A 23118-nucleotide genomic window follows, 5' to 3' on the forward strand; every position below is an offset into this window, starting at 1 on the left:
TATGATGTAACAACAACAAGCACACAAACAAGCACGGGAAGTAACACTGATAAGCTTGCACAAGTAAAGGTGCGAGATAACCAAGAGTGGAGCCGATGAAGACGATGATGTGTTACCGAGGTTCCTTCCTTTTGAGGGGAAGTACGTCTCCGTTGGAGCGGTGTGGAGGCACAATGCTCCCCAAGAAGCCCCTAGGGCCAACGTATTCTCCTCACGCCCTCACACAATGTGAGATGTCGTGATTCCACTATTGGTGCCCTTGGAGGCGGTGACCGGACCTTTACAAACAAGGTTGGTGCAATCTCCACAACTTAATCGGAGGCTCCCAACAACAATACGAAGCTTCACCACAATGGACTATGGCTCTGTGGTGACCTCAACCGTCTAGGGTGCTCAAACACCCAAGAGTAACAAGATCCGCTAGGGATTGGTGGGGGGAATCAAATTTCTCTTGGTGGAAGTGTAGATCGGGGCCTTCTCAACCAATCCCGAGCAAATCAACAAGTTTGATTGGCTAGGGAGAGAGATCGGGCGAAAATGGAGCTTGAAGCATTAATGGAGCTTTTGGAGGAAGAGGTAGGTCAACGAAGAAGAAGAGGACCCTCTTTTATAGAAGGGGATCCCATCCAACCGTTACCCCCAAAACAGCCCCGTAGAGGGCCGTACTACCGCAGGGGGTAGCGGTACTACCGTGCGGTACAGGAGCCGAGCCTAGTGCGGTACTGCTGCGGTGGTAGGGTGGTACTGCCGCGGTGGTAGGGTGGTACTACTGCTCTCGAGCGGTACTACTGCTTCTACTACCGCTGCAAGTACCGCACAACCCGACACGAGAGGCGACCCCCTCGAGTCGACGCGGAAGGAGCCCGGTACTGCAACGGTACTGCGGTTGAGACCCACAAGCGGTACTACCGCTAGGTACCGCGGTACTACCGCTTGGACCCAAAACCGCACACTGAGAGGGGAAGGAGCACTCCATTGAAGCGGAACGGCTCAGAGGGTGGGGAAAGGATGTGTACGTGTTGATTCCACCCAAGCCTTACCAAAGCGGACCCCCTCTTGATAGTACGGTGACTCCTATGAAACTAGTCCACCAAACAAGAAACGAAAGAGCTACACCGTCTTAAATAACATTCCGAGGGGAAAGAAATCGTCTCGTGCCAAAGGATGAATCTCTGAAATGCTCAAAGCACACGATTAGTCCGCAAACATGTTGTCATCAATCACCAAAATTACATCGAGAGAGATATGCCTTAACAGTTTCCACTCCAGCCATGACCGGGGGGGGGGGGGGGGGGGGGGGGGGGGTGTCCGTCGGCTTGCCTTCGGATTTTTCTCCAGTCTCACCGTCTACATCGCTACCATTGTGACTGCGGGGGAATGTTGACTATAATGTTTATTAGGAAAGACAAAATAAACTAGGATTTGTTCTAACTTGTCATGTACTCCAAATAGATGATCGTACTTCTATATATAGGCCTAGGCATGGGCGTTCGGTAGAAACGGAATTTTCGGTTTCTACTGTTCGGTTTTTTTAGATATTCAATTAGTCAAAGTGAAAACCAAAATAAACACAAAAAATCAACTAACCGAAAGTCCGGTTAACCGAGTTTTCGGTTTGGTTCAGTTTTAACCGAACTAGGGATCATGTATAGAAAACATTTTTTTTTCAGCATGCACTGAATTAACAGTAGAAAGAATAAACTCAAAACAACACTGCATTAAGTGTTCCCTTGGCGCAGGCTAACTGTTTTGTGCATAGTACCCATCGTACCTTGTCTTCTTAAGTAGCCAAGCTCACTGTGTCATCCCGTCTAGCTAGCCGAGGTGGGATAAATCCAGTGAAGTATCGTAATGTGCTGCCAGAGAGAAACTATTGTGCAAAAGAGTGGGCCTTGGATAGGTGCATGTACGTGGAAGGCCCAGGGGAGGTACAAGGTTCAGACTAGTCATAGTGGAAGTAATTTAGGTAGTAACATAGCGCACTTTAAGAAAATTTTACTTATATGATATGTAGTTTATAAAGAGAGAGGTGCTTAGAGTAACATAATATGTTACTGCAACATAGCACTTCCCGAAAAAGGATGAGTCTACAAGCTAATAAATGAAGACATCTATGACACTACTACTTTGTTACTTTGCACTATAAAGGTAGTAACTTAGACTAGTGTCATATTTATGACACTAGTATAAGTTACTCCCCGGAATTTTGCATGTTCGATCACGTTACTTCGGTTTCTGCTCCAGTTATCGGTATAACACCGAACAGTCCGAATTAAATTCAGTTAGTATAATTGAAAACCGAATTTTGCTGTAGCAGTGACAAAAACCGAAAATTCAGCTTTTTCGGTTTTGGTATCGGTGGTTCATTGGTTTTTTATGTCCACCCTTATATATATGTCCACGAGGCTCAAGCAATACAATAAACTATTTCATCAAATCTCTTTCTCCCTTCTAAGAGAAGGGCTAGACTTCCCTTGCCTGTAAAAAGTGTCGATCCCACAAGGAATATCACTTCTAAAATATTTTCCATTAGAGATGCTGGACAACCCTACCCACCACCACAAGTGATAAAAATTTAGCCCAGGAGCAATAATGAGCAAAGCTGAAAATTATGGTCATGGGGCCATTTCGGACTTCTTAACAACTGTAGGCTCTGTTCGCCATGTTCATACATGATTCAAGTTGCAAAATCATCTTGCAGCAGAACAAAAAATGTGACAGCCTCATTCGCCCACAGTAAATAACAATGAATCCACATCCGCGCTAAAAGTTCTAACCTAGATGTTCCATCTAATCACAATGTTTTGACATGAGCCTGGGAGCAAGTTAGAAATCCATCCCTCCCATGCCGCCGCCTCCCATAGCGGGTGCCGCCTTGTCTTCCTTGGGGATCTCAACGATGATGGCTTCCGTGGTAGTCATCAGAGACGACACACTGCGGCAATCAAAAACAAAAATAAATAACTATTTTCATGGCTGAGAAGAAGGATGATCTATCATCACTGCTATCCTCTAAGGTTTAAGCTTCAGAAACTTCAATTGATTGTTAGTGTGGCGTGCGGCAAAATGAAGATAGACAAGAGACAGTATCACTTCTATCCTTTAAGGTTTAAGCTTCAGAAACTTCAATTGATTGTTAGTGTGGCGTGCGGCAAAATGAAGATAGACAAGAGACAGTACCTTGCAGCATCCACCAGTGCTGTTCTGATCACCTTAAGTGGGTCAATGATACCAGCCTTCACCATATCCACATATTCGCCTGCAAGGGATATCAGTTTACATATCCAACATCAGAAACATGATTTAAGCCAAGTCCAAATGCCCAAAAGAGCAACAACAGATGAACTTGACGCCATACCTTTAGCAGCATCATAGCCCAGGTCGGTATTATCCTGCTCCAAGAGCTTGCCAACAATGACGGCCCCTTCTACACCCGCATTGGTAGCAATTGTGTGTACTGGGGTCTGCAGAATTGTCCAGTCATCAGGATTTTACCCTTTTTTATGCTTAAGACATGAACCAATGGGAGAAAAAGAAGAATGTTACATACCTTCAAAGCATTTTGAATGATCTGGACACCAATCTTTTGGTCAAAGTTTGCTGTAGGCAATTTATCCAAGTCCTTTGACGCATAAAGAAGGGCAACACCACCACCTATGTAAATCACAGACAGATCGGACTTTCAGCCATGATGATTTCCTAATAATTGTTACACCCAACAACTCAACAACACTCTAAAATAACTCGACAGCAGTGCTCCAGTATGGTACCTGGTACAATACCCTCCTCTACGGCGGCTTTTGTAGCATTTAGCGCATCTGTCACTCTGTCCTTCTTCTCACCAACTTCTGCTTCACTCGCTCCACCAATCTAAAGGTGAATCAAAATACCATAAATACAATGCTACTTCTCTTATCAGTAAAAACATACAATTATACACATATCTGCCATTTCTATGCATTGTTACTTAAAACATGACAAGTAATCAATAGCACCATAGTTTAACAGTGCTACACAGATCATCTAATAGATAAAGAATTTTACCTTCAGGACTGCAACACCACCAGAAAGCTTTGCCAACCGCTCCTGTATCTTTTCCTTATCATAGTCGGAAGTGCATTGCTCAATTGAAGATCTCAGCTGTACAAAGCGAATTTAACAGTGATAAGCATGTGTAACACATAATGTTCAAACGGACTCATAACTATTTTAATTTAATATATGAACCGACCAGCTCAGCTCTCTCTTCGATGGCCTTCTTATCACCCGCTCCATCAAGGATGACTGTATCATCCTTAGATATGGTAACCTGCATGCACACATTGTCACTTCTTTTCAACACCATAAACAGTTCTCTGAAGCATAACACACGTCTGAGCCCAGATTTACAATTAAGCAGCTAGCTCAAATGTATCAGCTTAAATGCATGCCACATGTTCAGTGGAGTTTTGAGAAGTTCTAAACACAATGATAACAAACACCTATAAAAGAATCAAACTAACAAAGTAAATCGTGTCTCAGGACAACATTTCTCATGTAACTTGAACAGCACGAGCCCTACAAGTCTACAAAAGTAGAGTACAATATTAAGGCCCTGTTCGGAATCCACCTGCTCCACGAAATATTAGGAGTTGTGGAGCGAGGATACAGCGGCTCCGCGTTTTACAACCGTAACTCCACCCGCTCCGGGAGTGGAGCTGTGGAGTCAGAGGTAATCCGAACAGGGCGTAAGTGCTAACAGAAACAACCTTTTCATGAGAAACACTGAAACAGGGAAGGCAAATTTGAACTTCACAATGTAAAATTTCCAGCAAGGTAGTTTTTGTTGTGCTAATGGTTAGGGTGGTTAAGGTTCTAAACAAAACGTACAATCCAACACAAGTGAAGTGTCCTACCTTCTTGCAGGTACCCAGCATGTTTGGCTCAAAGTTCTCAAGGTTCATTCCAAGTTCTTCAGTTATGACCTGATACCAAAATTCAACAAAACATGGACGTCATCATCTGATACGATACTGTGAAATGGACAAAACAGAAGAGCTATTGACTATCAACTTACTTCTCCACCAGTAAGGATGGCAAGGTCCTGTAAGTTGGATTTCCTGTTCTCTCCAAAACCAGGAGCTTTGATCGCACAGACCTGCATTTCATGCCCAGTCAGATGAATTAAAGCCTACACATGGTTAGCTACAAAGCAAAACAGAGAGTTCAAACTGACCTTGAAGCCTCCGCGAAGCTTGTTAAGAATTAGTGTACCAAGTGCTTCACTTTCTAGATCTTCTGCAACAATAAGGAGAGGCCTTTGCTTCTGTTTGAGCAGAAATATGGGTCATTAGTTTGCAATAGAGCAATAACAAAACAGAAAGAGACATGCAAGCAATAAAAATACCTGGAGAGCAAACTCCAACACTTTGACCAATGAGCGAAGGTTGGATACTTTCTTATCATGTATCAAAATTAAGGGATCATCTAGTTCCTGTAACAAAAAAAAACATAAATGTATGACCAAGGTAAATTTAAGCTTAAACATCAATTACACTAAGAAGAAAACAAAACAATACTTACACATTTCTGGTTCTTTTGGTTGGTAATAAAGTATGGAGAGATGTAACCTCTGTCAAGCTTCATGCCTTCCACAACTTCAAGCTCGTTGTATAGAGTGTTACCATCCTATCAAATATTACCCGAGCATCTCAGAAGGACATAGTATAAATGTATAGATAGTCCAAAAGAGATTGATAGTAGTATATTACAGAAAGACAAATATGAGCCAAAAGCCCAGTATTTGAAGCTTTGACTTACCGCAATGGTGATAACTCCCTCTTTGCCAACCTTCTCCATAGCCTTTGCAATGAGCTCACCAATTTCCCTTTCACCATTAGCTGATATAGTACCCACCTTTGGAATAGGGTAATCAATATATATCTCAGAAGAAGAGAACAAAGTAACAAACACAGGATGCCTTCTCAGAATTGATGGTCAGGAGATACCTGTGCTATTTCCTCAGACGTGTTGATCATTCTGGCCATGCCCTTTAGGTTTGTTACCACAGAATCAACAGCCATTGAGATGCCGCGTCTCAGATCCATTGCATTCATACCAGCTGCAACGGACTTGCATCCCTCAGTGAATATTGCCTTTGTCAGAACAGTAGCACATGTTGTACCTGAAAGTGTACAAACATCAGAACAGCTGCCCAGGGCCCTAAAATGAGATAATAAGATGATAACACAATCTGTAACTCGCACTAAAAGTAATCCTAAGACCAATTTCAGGAAGAACATGAATTGAAAGAAATATATAACATGACACAGACCATGGGAATTTCGTTTGATAATGCAGTAATCAAGAAAAAACTACTCATGTTATCCAATTTACCCAAAAAAAATCAATTAAAACACAGTTCATAGCGCTGTCAAATTAGCAAACTTGTGGTATAATGACTGCCAACAAAAGAAAATAAGCAACATGGAGAATAGATTGACAACAAGCAGCGACCGAAAAGATGAAAAGAAGCCTTTCATAATTCCTTGTTATTGATGGTTCTAATATTGTCTTTGATACAGACAAAAACTGTTAAAAAGACATGTCCATTAAAACGTATGTGCATGGGATGATAGTACAGAAGTAGGTCATACCATCTCCAGCAGTATCATTAGTCGCATTAGCAACCTGCTTCACAAGACTTGCACCTACATTCTTGACTCTGTCACTGAATTCAATGCTCTTGGCAACGGTGACTCCATCCTTTGTAACTTTGGGAGCACCAAAGCTTTGCTCAATAATAACAGTGCGCCCCTGTAATGTAAGTACATATATGAGTTCAGCACTGCCATAACAACTCTCATATGTGCTACGAAAGTCAACCCAAATTTCTGCAGTTCTGCGCACATGCCAAAATATACATAATTTTACTACTACAAGGTATCAGAAAATTATTTATGGTAATTTACAACTAAATTTCATCTGCAATACACGTAACATCCAACAGCTCGTATTACTTACTACACTTAGGGCAGACATATACTGCTAACGTATAAGCCAAGCACTAGTCTAGCATTTGTCTACTAGTGGAATTCATAGATGTGATAGCAACATGGTTTGCGGGCGCCGGCAGCCACAATCTTACAATCTCTAGAGCAATTCAGACACTCGCACCACGAACTCTGTACATGAATAACGCACGGACGTAGGGCATACCTTGGGACCCATAGTCAACTTGACCGCATCAGCCAGGTCTTCGACACCCTTGAGCATCATGGCCCTGGCCTCGACGCCGAACCTGATGTCCTTGGCGGCATAGTTCCTGCTCCAGGCGAGCCTGCTCCCGACCTGCACGGAACCCAAGCACGTTACCACACAAGGACAGAAACCAAAACACTTACACCCCGCCCCGCATTGGGGGCGGACGACGAATCCGTCAGATTGAAACCATTCCCGGCCGGCGATCGGCGCGGAGCCAGGACAATCTGCTCACCTGTCGGGCGCTGCTCCCGGCTAGCCTGCAACAAGCATAAAACACGCGTGTCAGCGAGCTGTGATTCGCACACAAGCAAACATAAAACCCCAGCGCGGCACCGCGCCGGAGCAGAGAGGGGGCGGGGGGGAGGCCAATGCGACGGCGACTCACCGGGCCTTGGAGGCGAGGCTGGCGGCGGCGCGGTACATGGCGACGAGGGGAGGATGGTGTTGGATCTGGAGGGAGGTCTCTTCTGCTTGGGGGAGGAAGGTTGGAGGCGGCGAGCGGGAGGGGGGCGGGGGGATGAAAAGGAGGGGAGCAACTTGGAGAAGGGGAAAGAAACTCCAGAGGAGCGGGGGATGGAAGCCAGGGGACCAGGCAGCTCTAGAAGGATCCACCCGCGGAGGGGTTTAGGGTTTAGGGTCGCGCGCGCGAATGGGCCGGCCCGGATAGTCGGGAGCCGTCTGACGATGGCCCGGCGGGCCCCGCGCGTGGGCTTCAGGAGTAATGGCCCGCACGCCACGGCCAGCCCAGCAACACCAGGCGGCGCGGCGAGCGGAGGGGAGTGAGGGGGGGGGGAATCTACACATGTGGGGGATCGGATCAGTTACTCAAAAAAAAAAAGTGGGGGATCGGATCTCCGAACCGGAACTCTGTCCCTCTCTGTCTCCACCCCGTGCCGGCCGGCGAGGTCCCCCTCTCCCTCCGGCCGCCTCGCCCCTCCGCCCCCGTCGCGTCTCGGTTCCACGGGCGCCGCGGCCGCCGGCCTCCGACGCCATGGGGTTCCTCGAGGACTTCCAGGCCAGTGAGTGCTCCTCCCTGCCTCCGCTGCCAACTAACCTAATAACCTAACCTAACCCTCGCCGCCTGCGCTAGGGCACGGACGTATCGGCTCCGCCCACCGTGCAACATCGACGTTCGTGAATATCACACGGTTTCTGGATGATGCGTTGCTAGTGAATTACTACTGGTCCAACGCCTCCACGGTTTCTAGATGCGTTGTTCATGCCATGCCAACTGAACCTGTTCATGACTAAAGCTGTGTGCAGGGTACTGATTATTCATTTTACTATTAATTGTTGAAGTGTTGCTGACGTATAAATGGATAATCTGTCGCGCGTGCCCCCTTGAACGATTTGCTGTACTTTCCACTGAAAAAATTAGGCGCACGCCTAGGCGCCGGGCGGAGACAAAACGCCTAGCGCTTAAGCGTGCCCTTTGGTCAAAAAACCGCAAGGCGGAGACAAAATGCTCGCTCTGCGCCTAGCGCTTTTTAAAACCTTGGTATTTTGTACTCTATGTTAGAGCGGGTCGAAACGATTAGTTTCCTTACGTGTTGATGCTAGTATACAATGCCATGGCTATAGCGTAGTATGAACTTGCTAGTTTTGTCCAGGGACTTCATGAGTGACCCTACCTTTTGTGCCATGTGAACTTTTTAGTAGTTCTCGACTGAATTTTCCTTGTGGCATTCTCATGTTTCTTTGGACTTATCAATAGTCCTCACCTGTATTACTGTTGGTAATCTGTCTCATGTTTCTTTCCACTTATCAACGGATTAGAACCTAAAGGTTATAGTTGGAATATTAGACATGGGAGAACGATTGTTTTCCAATGGAATACATAATGTTCTAGCCTTATATTGGCGTATTTTCCTGATTCAACTTGTCTCTTAAATTTTAAATGTATTGCTGTGATGCATTTTTGCACATCAATGCATGCATACATATGGAACATGCTTGGTTTGATGCCAAAATTTGGCATGCCAATTTTTAGGATTGGCCCAAATGCGTCCATATAGCCATACGGCCCGTCTGGCCGCACACGTGGGCTTTGTCAGAGGAAGGAGCCCACACACCAGAACCACTAGGTTGCGTGGTGAGGTGAGGAGACTATATGTAGAAGGGGATCAGATCTCCAGTCTGGACCTCTGTTTACCCTAATCCCTCCCCATGTCGGCCGGTGAGATCCCCGCTTCCTCTGCTCCCGGCGCGCCTCAGTTCCATGTACTGGCGGAGCTGCCATGGCCGCAGCCACCGGACGCCGACGATGATTACTTCCTCGAGAAATTCCAAGCCTGTGAGTGCTGTTCCTCCGATCCTGGCTAACCTAACCCTCGCCGCCAGGGCACAAGCACCACCATGCGCAAAATCTTGTCCTGTGATGTATCATTACCCATGAATTAGTCCCCAGTTTCCGGATGCGTCCGCTAGCTATATGTGTACTAATTATTCAGTTTTCAATTCATGAAGTGTTACAAATCTGTAATTCGTCATGTGTGCCTCCTTTAACACTTGCTTTATTTTGAACTATATGTTAAAAGGAGGTGAAACGAACGATTAGTTTCATTACTTTTTGATGTTAGTGTACAATGCCATGGCTATAACGTAGATTATAGATCTGAACTCAAATGTTTCTTTGGACTTATCTATAGTTCTCGACTCTGTTTTTCTTGTTGGTATTATCATTTTCTTTGGATTTGTGATAGTTCTCGACTGTGTTCCCACTCTCATCTTTCTTTGCACTTATCGACGGATTGGAACCTAAAATTTATAGTTGGAATATTGGACATGGGAGAGTGATTGTTTTGTAATCGAAGACGAAGGTTCTAGCCTTAAATTAGTATTGTGTTTTCTTGATTTAACTTATATCTTCAAATTGTAAATTTATCACTGTGATGTATTTCTGCACATCAATGCATGCATACATATGATATCCTGTTTGATTGCTGTCAGGTGTTGAAACATTGCCAGCTATGCTGCACAAGAACTATTCATTAATGCGAGAGCTCGATAAAAGCTTGCAAGGTATGCAAAATTCTGAATTCCCTATTGTATTTTGCCACTGCAAACTGATTCATTTGCTTCATCTTCTCCGAATGTGCATCTGTCAACTGACCCAAACTCTTCATCTTCTCTCTATGTGAATTGAGAACTTAACTTGAGCACAACGAAGGGCTTGTTAAAGTCCCAGATGCACAGATTATATTGTTATATGTCTAGCTTGTGACTGCAATAGTGTTCTTTGTGATTACTGTTGTGCACTACTTCTTTTCAAGCCAATAGGACCATGCAACAAAAGTAAGTAGTAAAACTTGCAGGATTGCAGATAGTTCTGCAATTGATAGCATTTACTACTTGCAAGTCTGTCAATTTAAATATCATCTTCACTGGTTAGGATTCACTTGCCAAACTTGATGAATATTTGTTTTATTTTATCTAGGTTGTGCCATGGCATGTTAACCTGCAAATGTCCGGAAAATGAATCTTTCTACATAATAGCAAGCCATATACATGATATATCCAGATTTGTCACTATGTTAGCTATTTACTCCCTCTGCTTTTCTTTAGATATATTTTTAGGGTGTGTTCAGTCAACTTTAAAATTTGGCTACTGATATGCACAAAATTGTTTGGATTTGCCATGTGCAAATGTTGTTTTAGACGCCGTAAAAAATAGTTCCACTCTTTATATTTTAAAGAAAGGAAGGGGAGCCCTGGCGCAGCGGTAAAGCTGTTGCCTTGTGACCATGAGGTCACGGGTTCGAGTCCTGGAAACAGCCTCTTGCAGAAATGTAGGGAAAGGCTGCGTACTATAGACCCAAAGCGGTCGGACCCTTCCCCGGACCCTGCGCAAGCGGGAGCTACGTGCACCGGGCTGCCCCTTTATATTTTAAAGAAAGTTTACTAACATGTAAAATAGACAAGGTAATGGTCAAAGGCATATATACAGGAGAGCATGTTGATGTGTGAGTTAAAAAAGAGTGGAGCTAGTATGTTGTTGCAGTAAGTGTAATAATGTGAACCAGCTTAATTTCTCTTAACTGACATGCAATCTTTGTTGAACTAAAGTTCTTTGGCTTCCTCTCCCCTCTCCCTGATTAGGTGTGCAGCTGGAAAATGAGCAGCGATGTCAACAAGAAATAGAGGACATTAAGCATGGACTTGAATCTGGAAGTATTACAACATATGAGCCAGCAAAACTTAAATTTTCTGATGAGGCAATCGAGGAGCAGAAACATTGTGTTAGGATTGCTGATGAGAAGGTGGCTTTAGCCACACAAACGTATGACCTGGTAAAAGTTTCTCAGTTCATTCACCATATGAGATACCTACGAATGGTTTTGATATTATCATTGATCCTCTTTTCTTTTCTTTTTTTATGTAAAAAAATGTTTGGCATGTTTTTTATTGATAAGGAAATTATCAATTTGTGCCATTTTTTCCCTCCACCCAACTGACAATAAAGTCATGCCACTTTCTATATCTTAATATTCCAAGCAGAACATATCTGCCATCGTACCTGCCTGACATAATGTTTTAATTATAATTGTCATTTGTCGAGAAATTTACATGTGCAGTTAATGTCTTACTAGGTTGTGCTGTGTAAGCATGTCGCATGACATTGCTCAGTGTTCCTGAGTTGTGCATATGCGGGTTTTTTATTTTGCTGATTTATAAATGTGATATAGGTCGACGCTCATATCCAACAGCTTGATCAATACATGAGGAAGCTTGAAGAACTTCGACTAGGTATTGTAGTGCCGATTGCATGACACTGCAGTTGCCTTACATGTTTCTCTTACTGTGCTTGTGTGCCACTTGTTTTGGCGAACAGAAAAGGAGGCAGCTGCAGCTGCAGCTGCAGCTGCGGCAGATACAGCTGTTGCTGCTACTTCAGCTGCTCCTGCTGGCGCTGGTAGCTTAAGGTCCGCAGCTGCTGATCCTGCTCCAAAAACTGGAAGAGCTGGCGAAAGAAACAGAGGAGGGCGGAAGAAGTATGTTTTGCATCTGAGTAGAATCAAGAACCAAGGCATTTGTATTTTTCTCATTGTAACAGCACAACTCTCTTTTGCAGGGCTAAGGTGCCCACGGAGATGCCCACAGAGATCCCCATAGAGCAGCCAGCTATAGATTTAGAATTGCCTGTCGATCCTAATGAACCGACGTACTGCTTCTGCAACCAAGTCAGCTACGGTGAGATGGTCGCGTGCGACAACCCTGATGTAAGTAAACATTCTCCTCATTTCACATGTCCTTCCTGAGCTCCGTGCACCGGTGCTTGGTTTTAAAGCGCGCCTGTGCTTCTTTTGCAGTGCAAGATAGAGTGGTTCCACTTTGGATGCGTGGGATTGAAAGAGCAGCCGAGGGGGAAGTGGTATTGCCTGAGTTGCAGCGCATTCCAAAAGAAGCGCAAGGGCAGGTGAGATGCATATGGTCCTCGTGCTAGGAGGTAGGTGCTCGGTCGTCCGTGGTCGTCCGATTCCGTTGTGCTGAGCGGCGCCTAGTTTGTCCGGGAAGCAACTGTTGGATGTAGCTTGAGTGATCTTGCACATGTTGTGACAATCTTGAGGAGTGTTGTACATGTGTGGCCCCGTTTAGAACATGGGAATTTCTTCTTTTTGTGTGGGAGATGAACTGGGGACTGAAATGATTGCAATATTCTGACTGTTTGTTATGTTGTCAGCGGCTAGGAGAACCGTTGTGCAAATGCGGCTATGTGCGTGTGGAAACAAACCTAGTTCAGTAGGTGCCCTGATAGTCATGAAAGTCAAGCTGCTTCGAAGCTGTGTTGCCTTAGTTCCTACTACTAGATTCTCGACGATCTATCCTTCTGTATGTGGGTTTCATTTCCAAATTCCAACCACATACGAAGTATCATATACACCTAGCAACACTTTCATGGCGATGTTTGCAAAGCTAAATTTTGTATTAATTTTGCAGGTAATCAAATCAATAAAAATGGGTTCAAAATACTTTGCCCTTTTGGGTCATAATCTGAACATCATATTAAATATTAGAATGAAAATAAGGGCATCTTTGGATTGCAGGAATTGGTGTGGGTGTGGGGGGAGGTTATGAATGGATTTCATATACATATTTAGTATAGTTCTAGTTCTTTCATTCAAAGTGCTTCCGTACAGAAAGAAATTGAATTCAAATTCTCCAACCAAAAAAATTCCTAGATTTTACCTCGGACAAGCTTAGCAAGTTAATCAAGCTGGATCGCAAATTACATGAGTCGAGTGAAGTTTTGATATGAACTTGTTATTTACCGGGTTTAGCCAAAGTAGCTCCTTAGAGCATCTACAACTGGAGCCCTCATAGCTGCTCAAACGTCCGGGGAGGCATCCTGGCCGCACAAACAACGCCCGGGGGGGGGGGGGGGGGGGGGGGTATGAATGGATTTCGATAGATATTTAATGTGGTTCTAATTCTTTGATTCAAAGGGCTTTCGTACCAAAAAAAATGAATTCAAATTCTCAAACCAAAAGTTTTTCTAGACTTTACCTCGGACAAGCTTAGCAAGTTAATCAAGTTGGATCGCAAATTACATGAGTCGATTGAAGTTTTGATATGAACTTGTTATATAACGGGTTTGGCCAAAGTAGCTCTTTAGAGCATCTACAACTGGAGCCCTCGTAGCTGCCCAAACGCCCGGGGAGGCATCCTGGCCGCTGGCCGGACGCAAAATTGCCATCCAACCGCGGACCACACAACCAACCAAAATGGATGGGTTGTCCGGCAACCCCTATATACAGCCGGGCAGATACGGGGAGGCCTGGAGGTGTCCGCCACGTCGAAACAGCCGGCTATGGCCTACGCCGTTGCCATGGCCAGGTCTGGCAACAACTCTAACAGCGAGACTAATTCCATGGGCTGGGATGACCTCGTGAAGGACTCCGGCTCCAGTAGCGATGTGTTGGACGACGACGAGCTCCCGCTCCGCATCGCCATCCCGCGGGCGCAGCTGGACACCTGCGGGAGCTCGAGCTCCGCGGTGTCTGCCACCAGCTCCTCCCAACCCCGCCATGTCAATGCGGTCCAGCAGGCTCGCCCGTCCCGCTCTGCACTGCTCCAAATCCGGAGCAGGGCGCCCCCCCCTTCTTCGGCGCCAGCTCCTCCCGGGCAGCGTTGGGTGCTCGTGCCCATGCCTCCCGTGTGAATGCCGAAGTCGAAGGCTAGGGTCGCCTGCCGCGAGCAGCAACGGGCCTTGGCGGAGGCCGACTCTTCTCACTAGCACGCTCGCTCCGTCCCCGTCGACACAAAGGAGCAGCTCCTCCATGAGGTCATGCGTCGTTCGTTGACCACGAAGGAGACAGATGCTAGGCGCTCCAGCTCGGGCTCAAAACTTTAGAGCGCCTCGCGAGGGAGAAAGAGGTCTCCAAGGACAAAGCGGCCCACCACGTGAAGGAGCAGGCATGCGCCATCCGCCGCCTCTTCAACTACATCTTAGCAGCGGCGGAAAGGGGCATCACCAGCACGGACGATGACGATCCTCCCGCCGCGGACGCATACATGGAAGAGATGCACCTTCGCTCCGGTGACTGCAAGGGCAAGGGCTCGGCCAAGAAATGGTGATCTCCACCTCACCTCCTCCTCTAGTTAATTTAGCTTGTATCTAGTAATCTATCCGGCAAAAGATTGTGTCTTTTGGGTCTGATAAACTATGTTGGATGAACTATGCCCGAGGTGAACCATGTCTTTTGAGTTCGATCGTGTTGTATATATTTCTCGTTCGATCTATTGGCTCGTTGATGATCTATGTTTGCATGTTTATATGGATTTGGATGCGGGCATATAAGACTACGTATTGTGGATAATGAGAAATGAGGACGGCCTGATCACTGTGAGCGGGCGCGTCCGGACGCGTTTGGGCATATAGGGCCTCATATTAGGGTGGTTGTAGATGCTCTTATCTAGCTAGTTGTACTAGCTCGTTATCTAAACAAGTTTTTTTTAACAAATACCACTTTATTTAATTGAAATATTAGCTACATCGTCTATTAAGAGATGTACAATTTCACTTGTAGATTCCTCAAACCAATCATAACTCGAAGATAATCTAGCTAACCTAGCAAACTCATAAGCAAATTTATTAGCTACCCTATTACAATGTTCAATTCTAGTGATAGGAAAATCACAAGCAATGTAAAAATCACAAGCAATGAGCAAATTATCAAAAACTGCCGCCGGTATTCCCGCCGAGCGTCCTCCATTCTTCATAGTCTCAATGACTTCCAAGTTATCAAAATTAATAACAAGGCGATTACACCCCGCGATTTGCACCAGTGACAAGCCGAATAGCAACGCTAAAGTTTCAGCAGTCAAGACATCAGCACACCAGTCAAATTTTCAGTTCCACTAGCAATGGATTTCCCACTAACGTCCCTAAGAACAGCATCGGGTGACCCTCTAAGTAAGTCTTCATCAAAAGAAGCATCAATTAAGTTTAACAAAACCCAAATGCGGCCGGGTCCAACTCCCTTTCTTCATGATAGCCTTAGGGGAATTAGTGATAACATAGTTTGCTGCCAAAGCACAAATCCCCATAGTAATCTGATTAACATTTTGGGTGCTTTTTTATGGACTATTTTACGTTTTTCCAATGACAAGTACCAAGAGGTGATGGCGATCACCTCATGGACATTATGAATACCCAAAATAGATAGCTCGTGATTTGGAATATGGAAATAAAACTCAAGAACAGCTTCATCAGCGCGGTCAACTTCACAAGCCCTTGTCTAAACAAGTTAATTGAGCTAGCTCAGCTCGGCTTGAATTCCCCCCTAGTCCCGAAAGCCATCTTATGCTTCCAAGCTCATTTTGAGCTCCGGATGAACAGTAAAACCTGAAGAAGAAAATGAAAAAAAAATCAAGGTGAAAACATGGAGAAAAGGCTGCATGCGCACAAAATTTTATCTTGAAAAGACACTCATGGAAGTCGTGGCGAAATGAACAAAATCGGTGCTCCAAAATGCCTTCGTAAACAACACTTTTGGAGCATCAATTTGTGTTTTTATTTTTCACGACTTTTAAGAATGTGATTTCTAGATGAAAATTATGTGAGCACGTAAAACTTTTGTTTTTTTTGAAATATTTTTTTGACCTTTTTCTGATTTTACTGTTCGCCGAGCTCGACTCATTTGAGCTCGAGCTCAAAAACTCCGCTTGCCCCTGGTCCGATCGACCGATCCTCTTCTTGTTATTTTCTTTTGAAACGGGCCTTCTTCTCATTTTCACCACAGAATGAAACGACGTGGACTTGCCCACAACACGGACGTGCGCCGTAACCTACTGCCAGTGCCGACTGCCGACTGCCGACTGCTCCGTGTAGCGTACACAGCCGCCCATGCCCGTCTAGGCAACAAGAGCGCGGGCGATGATAATGTCCCCATCCCATTCGGCCTTGGAAAGCTCGGCGCCTGTTCCTTCCGCCATCGTCTCGGGCCGCGATCGCGCGGGTCCCCCTTCTTCCTCCACTCCACTCCCAGTCCCCCACGCCCAGGGAGCTGCTGGGTCTCCGGGCCTCGTAAAAGGCTGCCTCTGCCTCTGCTCTGCGCTGCGCTGCCGGCGGCCGCGGCACGGTGGGGAGGAAGCAGCCGAACCCCCGCGCGGAAGGCGGTCAGGACCATGGCCGAAAAAGGCGAACAGCAACAGGACACGGCGCAAACGCCGCCCGCGCGTGGAGGCCGCGGCCCGCGGGCGACGACGACGACGATGATGGGCGGGTGATTCAAACGCGAGCTCCTTTCCTTGTTGCCGCCTCGTCGTTCACGCAGCATCCATCATCCTGATGGAAGCGTGACCACTTGCCTCCTGACGCCGGCCGGCGTGTACGGCGGCGTCCGGAACCCCCCGACTGGTCTCTGTGATACTCGAGAGCTACGTGCGTGCGTGCGTACAAGCGAGGGCGCTACTCTACAAAGCAGCCGGTGAGCGCGAGGTGAGGCGTCTCCTTCGGGGGCAAAGAAGGCGTACTCATACGAATCCGATCAACCAAATACGGCGTCTTCCTCCTCCTGGAAGACACTGAGCGCACCGATAAGTACTGTACATTGCAAATAGGTACTATCAATCCCCTTGTGAAAATAAAAGGTACTGTACGTACTATCAATAGTACTACTGCTTTTTTACATCAGAAAAATGAGAGCACTGCACATCCTTTTTCCTCACACGGAGAGAGCAGCATGTCCTAACTTTTTAAACAACGTCTTAAATTCGTGCACTGATGGACAGTGTGTTGCAATACATCATAGAGATAGATAAATGTTAGAGTAGATTAGACCATGATTTACATGCCTACATTAAACTAGTGCGATTTCATAAAAATAGAATTTTAATTTCATTGTAACTTATCGACTTATAAGAAGAACAATTCGGCAAGTGAAATATGAGGTGGCCCGGGTTTTTTTTTGGAACGCGGTACAGGCGCGCAGACGCTCATATATATGCACATACACTCGTCCCTATGACGCACGCACACACACCCTATCCTTATGAACACCCCCGGGAGACCGAGCTGGCACATCATCTTGAGATTGATGAAGTCGCCACAGATGTCTTTCATAGTCGACAGGACATCTCCTTCCACTGAACACACATCGACCGAAAAATGCGAGCGCCAATGTCTAAGTCTGAGACTTAAACTCTGGTGGACAAAGGATGCCATTCTCCTTCTAACCTCAAACCAAATGCTGGTTCACAAGAGATGGACCAGTTGAGACGGTTTTTAGAAGAAGATGAAAGATGAATAAACAGGAAAAGAAATGGGAGGGTGGAAAATCAAAACCATGATTGAAGGAAGGATGGGTAGACGCCAAAACCTTTTTATTTTTTAATTCAATTTTTGAATTGTACCGCACATTGCATTTTGTAATGCTGACATGGTGAGTTTTTACGAACCAACCGTGGTTGGATGGTTAAGAAAACAGCGGAGGAGATGTTCCCGTCAACTACAAGGCGTCTACGATGACTTTGTAAAATCTCAAAATGACGTGTCGGCTCAGTCTCTGGGAGGTGCTCATAGAGGTATGATGTGCGTGTGTGCGTTTATAGGGATAAGTGTATACACGTTTGTACTGTGTTAAAGAAAAAACACACTGTGAGTTCTTTTTTGTTGAGGGGGAGTTTTTGTTTTCTTTTTATTTATGTGATGGAGCTGCCACCTTTTGATTCACCTCCGATCTTCCTCCTCCTCCTCTCGGCGCCGTTAATCCAACAACCAACCCCTACCCCCTCGCTGTCTCCCCTCTCCTATCCGCTACGATACAAAAGCTCAAGAACCCACGCACGCGCGCTCCCCCACCCACCCCACCACGCCTCGCTCGCTCGCTCTCCCCCTCCCTCCCCACGCACCGCACCGCCGGTGGGGCACGGTTGCCGCCGACCGGACGCCGCCGTCGACCGCTCCACACTGCCGAACCGGTACGCACGCCCTCGCCCGCCCTCTGCACCTCTCGCCTCGCTGGCTCCTCCTCCCTGGCACGCTTGATCCGGCCGGCCCCTCCGCGGGCGCGCTGCTCGCCGTCGCGGAATTGCGGCGGAATTGGCGCCAAGGAGGGGACGGTGGGATCTCGCTGGCCGTCGCCGTCCCGCCCCCTTTTCGTCTCGTCTCGACCTCCTTTTTTACTGCCTTTTCCGCGCTGTTGCTCCTACTATTCCCGGCCACGAGCGGCAGGGCAGGGCAGGGCACGCCCGCAGCCGCACGGCCTCCTCCTCGGCGTTCAAATTCTCTCCTCCTTCCCCACAGTTTTAGCTCCGGCGTCAGCTTTTAATCCGCCCAAAATCTCCGGCCTCTGTTTGCTCGCTTGCTTTTGATTTTATTTTTAAAAAAATTGTTACATGTCGCGGTTTCTCGTATTTCCTGACTCATTTTCACTTCTGCTCCGCTTCTTCTTCTTCTCCAGGCACACTGGCCGTAATAGAGGCGATTTTCGCCGCAGCTAGCTGTCGCCGCTGCTGGTGCTGGTGGCGGTGGGTTGGAGGAATAAAGAAATGATCAATCTGTTCGACTTGAGCGCTGGAGCCAGCGCCAGGGTCGCCGCCAGAGATGGTAAGGTCATGCAACGACCCAGCTGACCATGATTTTTTCGGATGCATGATTGGTTAACTCTCCGATGATTTTTCGCTGGGGGGAGGGGGGGGGGGGGGGGGGGGATGGGGGGGGGGGGGAGATGAGATGAGATGGCCTCTTGTATGATTGTTCTTCGGTTAGTGGAAGGTGTCCTAATTATGGATCTCCTCCTTCCTGGCAGGTTCTCCGGTGAGAGGAACGCAGTCGGACCGCAAGGACTACGCCGATCTCAAGTCCACGGTGAGCACATATTTTTCATACTGGTCTTTGTGTTCAGTGTCAAACTGTCAAATCTCAGCTTTTTACAGTCTGCTTATCGCTGCTTGATTGATCCATGTGTGGCGCAGGTGACTGGCAGCATGAGGAGGAGCTCGTCGGACAGATCCGGCGGCACGCCCATGAAGACGCTGATTGCGCAGGAGATGGCGAAGGAGGGGGACACAAATCAGAAGAACACTAATGTTATAGCAAGGCTGATGGGCCTCGACGAAGGTGTGGCCTTTCCCAAGCCTGCTCAGCCTTCAAGCAGGAGGAGATCTCCGGAGGGCCACTTATCAACCACGATGGCAAGGGTCAACAACCAAATGTCGTTCGACAAGCATGCAGGCTGTGTTGAAAATGTGGAATATAAGGATGTCTATGAGGTGGGATACCAGCCACAAAGGTGTGAGCATTTGAGCGACGATTCTTCACGCGGAGGGAGGCCACTTGAAGATCATGACAAGAAAAGAATGGATCTCGTCCGGCAGAAGTTTGTTGAAGCAAAGCAGCTAGCCTCGCATGAGAATCTTCTCCAATCGAAAGAATTCCATGATGCTCTGGAGACTTTGAATTCAAACAGGGACTTGTTTCTCAAGTTTCTCGAAGAACCCAACTCACTCTTTGCAAAGCAATCTGGTGAGTTCCATTCTGCGCCAACGTCACCACAAAGGAAGCAAATAACCGTGTTGAAGCCTGCCAGATCAGTGGAGCTGAAGAGCGAAAATGCACTTAAAAGGCAGCAAAACCATGCAGTTCATGGGAGTAGAACAGAGAAAAGCAATCTTTGTAGGAAGCCCAATGCTGGTCATGCCAGAGCAGAAAGGCGTCCACAGCACACTCGGATAGTGGTCTTAAAACCTACCTCCGCAATCACCACAGCAGAGCAGTTTCAACAAAATGGTCATGGTAACTCTGATGATTCTGATGCTCCTGTTGTATCAAGGCATGTGAGTGATGAGATACACTGGTCAGCACACGGCATGTGTCACCAGCATGATGAGTGTTTGCAGGGTGGCATACAGTCAAATATGGTCGGGCGAGATAGATCATACTATGATCGCGCTGAAGAAGGACGCAGTAGCTTCAGTGGCTCGGAGCTTGGAAGCCCAACATCATGCCATTCTTGGGATTACATCTACCGGTTTAGCAATCCTTATTTCGGCTCATCTTTAAGCCATGCTTCTTGCTCTCCTGAGGCACATGTAGCTAGGGAGGGTAAGAAGCATGCCTCTGATAGGTGGCCAAGTGCATCTTCCAATGAGATTATCCGGGAAAAGGTGCCGATGCGAAGGAGCTTGAGCACGCTCGGTGAAATGCTTGCCATGTCTGATATGAAGAAAGAAGATGTTGTTGATCAGGTGGCCACTAATGGCGGCAGCCAGTTGTGTGGCAACGAACAAAGAGTCGCCGTACCATCTAATTGCTCTGTTGATGGTGCGGAAGGAGAAAGCTCCAGCAATAATAACATTTCAAGGTCAAAATCTGTTCCAGTCTCTTCATCAGCCTTTGACAGCCTGCGTTTAGACGCTAGATCTTCAGATTCTCAACATAGAGAAGCCACAGCCCCGAAGGAGGCGGCCAAGCCTAGGAATGGGAAGTCATCTCTCAAGGGAAAGATTTCAAGCTTCTTCTCAATGCGTAGGAAAGCCGGAAAAGAGAAGCTCATCACATCTCCCTCGGGGAGCTTGAATGGCAGAGTTCCTGTGGACAGTGATGTAGTGGTTGGTGTATCACGGTCAGCTTGTACCGGCCTACAAGAGGATGTTGCTTCAGAGAGTTTAGAAGATAAGTATCAGTATGCGACAATAGTACTTCCGGTCAAGGAATCAGAGGCGCTTTCTTCTTCTAAGGTACAGTACTTTCTTTTCTACATTTTTGTTTACCTACTAGATGTAAACATAGATTTTTTAACACATAAATGTGGTAGATTTGTTAACCTGGACGGATAATTTTGCAGGCTCTGATTTCTCTTGAGAAAGCACACTCATTTGAGATTCGGAATTCACATTTTGATGAGCCCAGTCCAACATCAGTTCTCGACGCGCTGCTTGAGGATAGGAACGAAAAGTCTGCCAGTTCATCAGAAAGTGCAATTACCGCTAAACAAGGTAACACATTACCATGTCTGTCGTGTGATAATTTTCTGCCAATCTGGCATGTTAACTGTTCTTACCTTTACAGACATAAAACTGCAGGCTATAGTGGTAGGGTGGCAGTAAGTACCAATAAAGTGTACTTAATCTTTGTGGGCAGGCCATAAAAGATAATAAGTATGATTAACTTTTGTGCCTCATAATTAACCATTATTGGCACCACCCTAGGCTTTTATTGTGGAATAAAATTAGGCTATGCCAGTGTCCCTTGTCTGAATCTCAACATTTATCTTGCTTGCAGAACCTTTATCAAGGTGTCTTCCGATCGGATCGGTCGCGCGGACGTTATCATGGGACGAATCCTCCTCTGAAGAAGAGGCCGCGCCGTGCTCTAGCAAAGACGACGATTCCCACGAGCAAGAGCGGTACGAATTCGTCGAGAAGATCCTGTCATCCGCCGGCCTCTGCGCCGAGGCGACCGGCAACGTGTTCGCCCGGTGGCACTCGCTGGACAGCCCTCTGGCTCCAACCGTGCCCGACCAGTTCCTGGAGCGCAAGGTGGAGGACGCGAAATGCAGGGAGCGGCGGTCGGGCCAGAGGCTGCTCATCGACTCCGTCAACGCCGCGCTGCTCGGCATCGGCCAGAGCACGCTCTGGAGCGCGTACCCTTGCGCCGCAGGGCCGGTCGTGGCCAGCGTGTCGCGGCGGGACGAGCCGGTGGGCGACGCGGCGTGGAGGCTGGTGAAAGGCTGGCTGGCCGACGGCGAGGCGTGCGACGGGCTGCCGGACAATGTGGGCGTCGCGGCGGCGGACCGGGTCGTCGGCGAGGAGATCGCGGGCAGGGGGTGGTCCGAGATGCTGCGGCTGGAGGTGGACGACATGGCGAGGGAGATATGCGGGGATGTCCTGGGCGAGGCCGTTGAGGAGGCGCTGTCGGAGCTCGCCGGCCGCCGTTGATGGATGGATGCTCCTCCTCCTTTATTTTCTTGCCCTGCTCGTGGGCGGTGGTGTCCACCGGTGGCTTTTATTCCCGATCTGGTGGAGACCGTTTGCTGCGGCCCGGCGCGCGCGTGTGTGTATGCTTGGCTGCCACCTCTTGACTGTCCTGTACCGTGCTCCGGTCAAGTGTGCGTGCGTGCCCACTCCCCTCTCTCTGTCACGCCACATGCCGTTACAGTTGATACATTCTATTCTACAGCAATAATGGTCATGAAATGAATGAATGAATACAGATGCGTTTCAGAATCCTTGCCACAAGTTGTTATCACTTTTTTGTGTAAAGACAGGGGATAAATGGATGCACGAGAGATGATGACAGCTCTGAGGACTCTTTGCAGGTGGGCTTATATATTCACTACTACAGTAGCTCCCAAGCAAGTGCTGCTGTCTGTATTGGTAGTGTATTATGCTAACAAGTGCTGCTGCTGCTACTGTTAACGACTGTCCATGTGC

The 23118-nt window shown here is 47.1% G+C and overlaps 3 protein-coding genes across 3 annotated transcripts; 2 read left to right on the top strand and 1 right to left on the bottom strand.

Annotated features, from left to right (window-relative positions):
• Positions 1 to 2593: 2593 nt before the first annotated feature.
• On the bottom strand, positions 2594 to 7775 carry LOC125552883 (chaperonin CPN60-1, mitochondrial-like). The gene is made up of 18 exons (XM_048716591.1): positions 7628 to 7775; positions 7475 to 7499; positions 7198 to 7329; positions 6636 to 6795; positions 5988 to 6163; positions 5800 to 5895; positions 5563 to 5667; positions 5387 to 5473; positions 5216 to 5305; positions 5057 to 5137; positions 4896 to 4964; positions 4232 to 4309; positions 4045 to 4140; positions 3771 to 3870; positions 3551 to 3654; positions 3359 to 3464; positions 3181 to 3259; positions 2594 to 2935 (listed from the first exon to the last, which is right to left on the bottom strand). Exons 1-18 carry the CDS (start codon positions 7663 to 7665, stop codon positions 2827 to 2829), a joined length of 1731 nt encoding a protein of 576 aa, XP_048572548.1. The 5' UTR covers positions 7666 to 7775; the 3' UTR covers positions 2594 to 2826.
• Positions 7776 to 8049: 274 nt separating this feature from the next.
• On the top strand, positions 8050 to 12913 carry LOC125552884 (PHD finger protein ING1). The gene is made up of 7 exons (XM_048716592.1): positions 8050 to 8261; positions 10192 to 10263; positions 11341 to 11531; positions 11928 to 11988; positions 12074 to 12233; positions 12314 to 12461; positions 12552 to 12913. The coding sequence occupies exons 1-7, from the start codon at positions 8234 to 8236 to the stop codon at positions 12660 to 12662; spliced, it is 771 nt and encodes a 256-aa protein (XP_048572549.1). The 5' UTR covers positions 8050 to 8233; the 3' UTR covers positions 12663 to 12913.
• A 5583-nt stretch (positions 12914 to 18496) lies between these two features.
• LOC125552885 lies at positions 18497 to 22913 on the top strand. Its single transcript, XM_048716593.1, has 6 exons — positions 18497 to 18663; positions 19146 to 19291; positions 19494 to 19552; positions 19660 to 21423; positions 21531 to 21681; positions 21968 to 22913. Exons 2-6 carry the CDS (start codon positions 19234 to 19236, stop codon positions 22621 to 22623), a joined length of 2688 nt encoding a protein of 895 aa, XP_048572550.1. The 5' UTR covers positions 18497 to 18663; positions 19146 to 19233; the 3' UTR covers positions 22624 to 22913.
• Positions 22914 to 23118: the final 205 nt, after the last annotated feature.

The sequence above is a fragment of the Triticum urartu genome, chromosome 4, assembly GCF_003073215.2.
Source record: "Triticum urartu cultivar G1812 chromosome 4, Tu2.1, whole genome shotgun sequence".
Taxonomy (NCBI): Eukaryota; Viridiplantae; Streptophyta; class Magnoliopsida; order Poales; family Poaceae; genus Triticum; species Triticum urartu.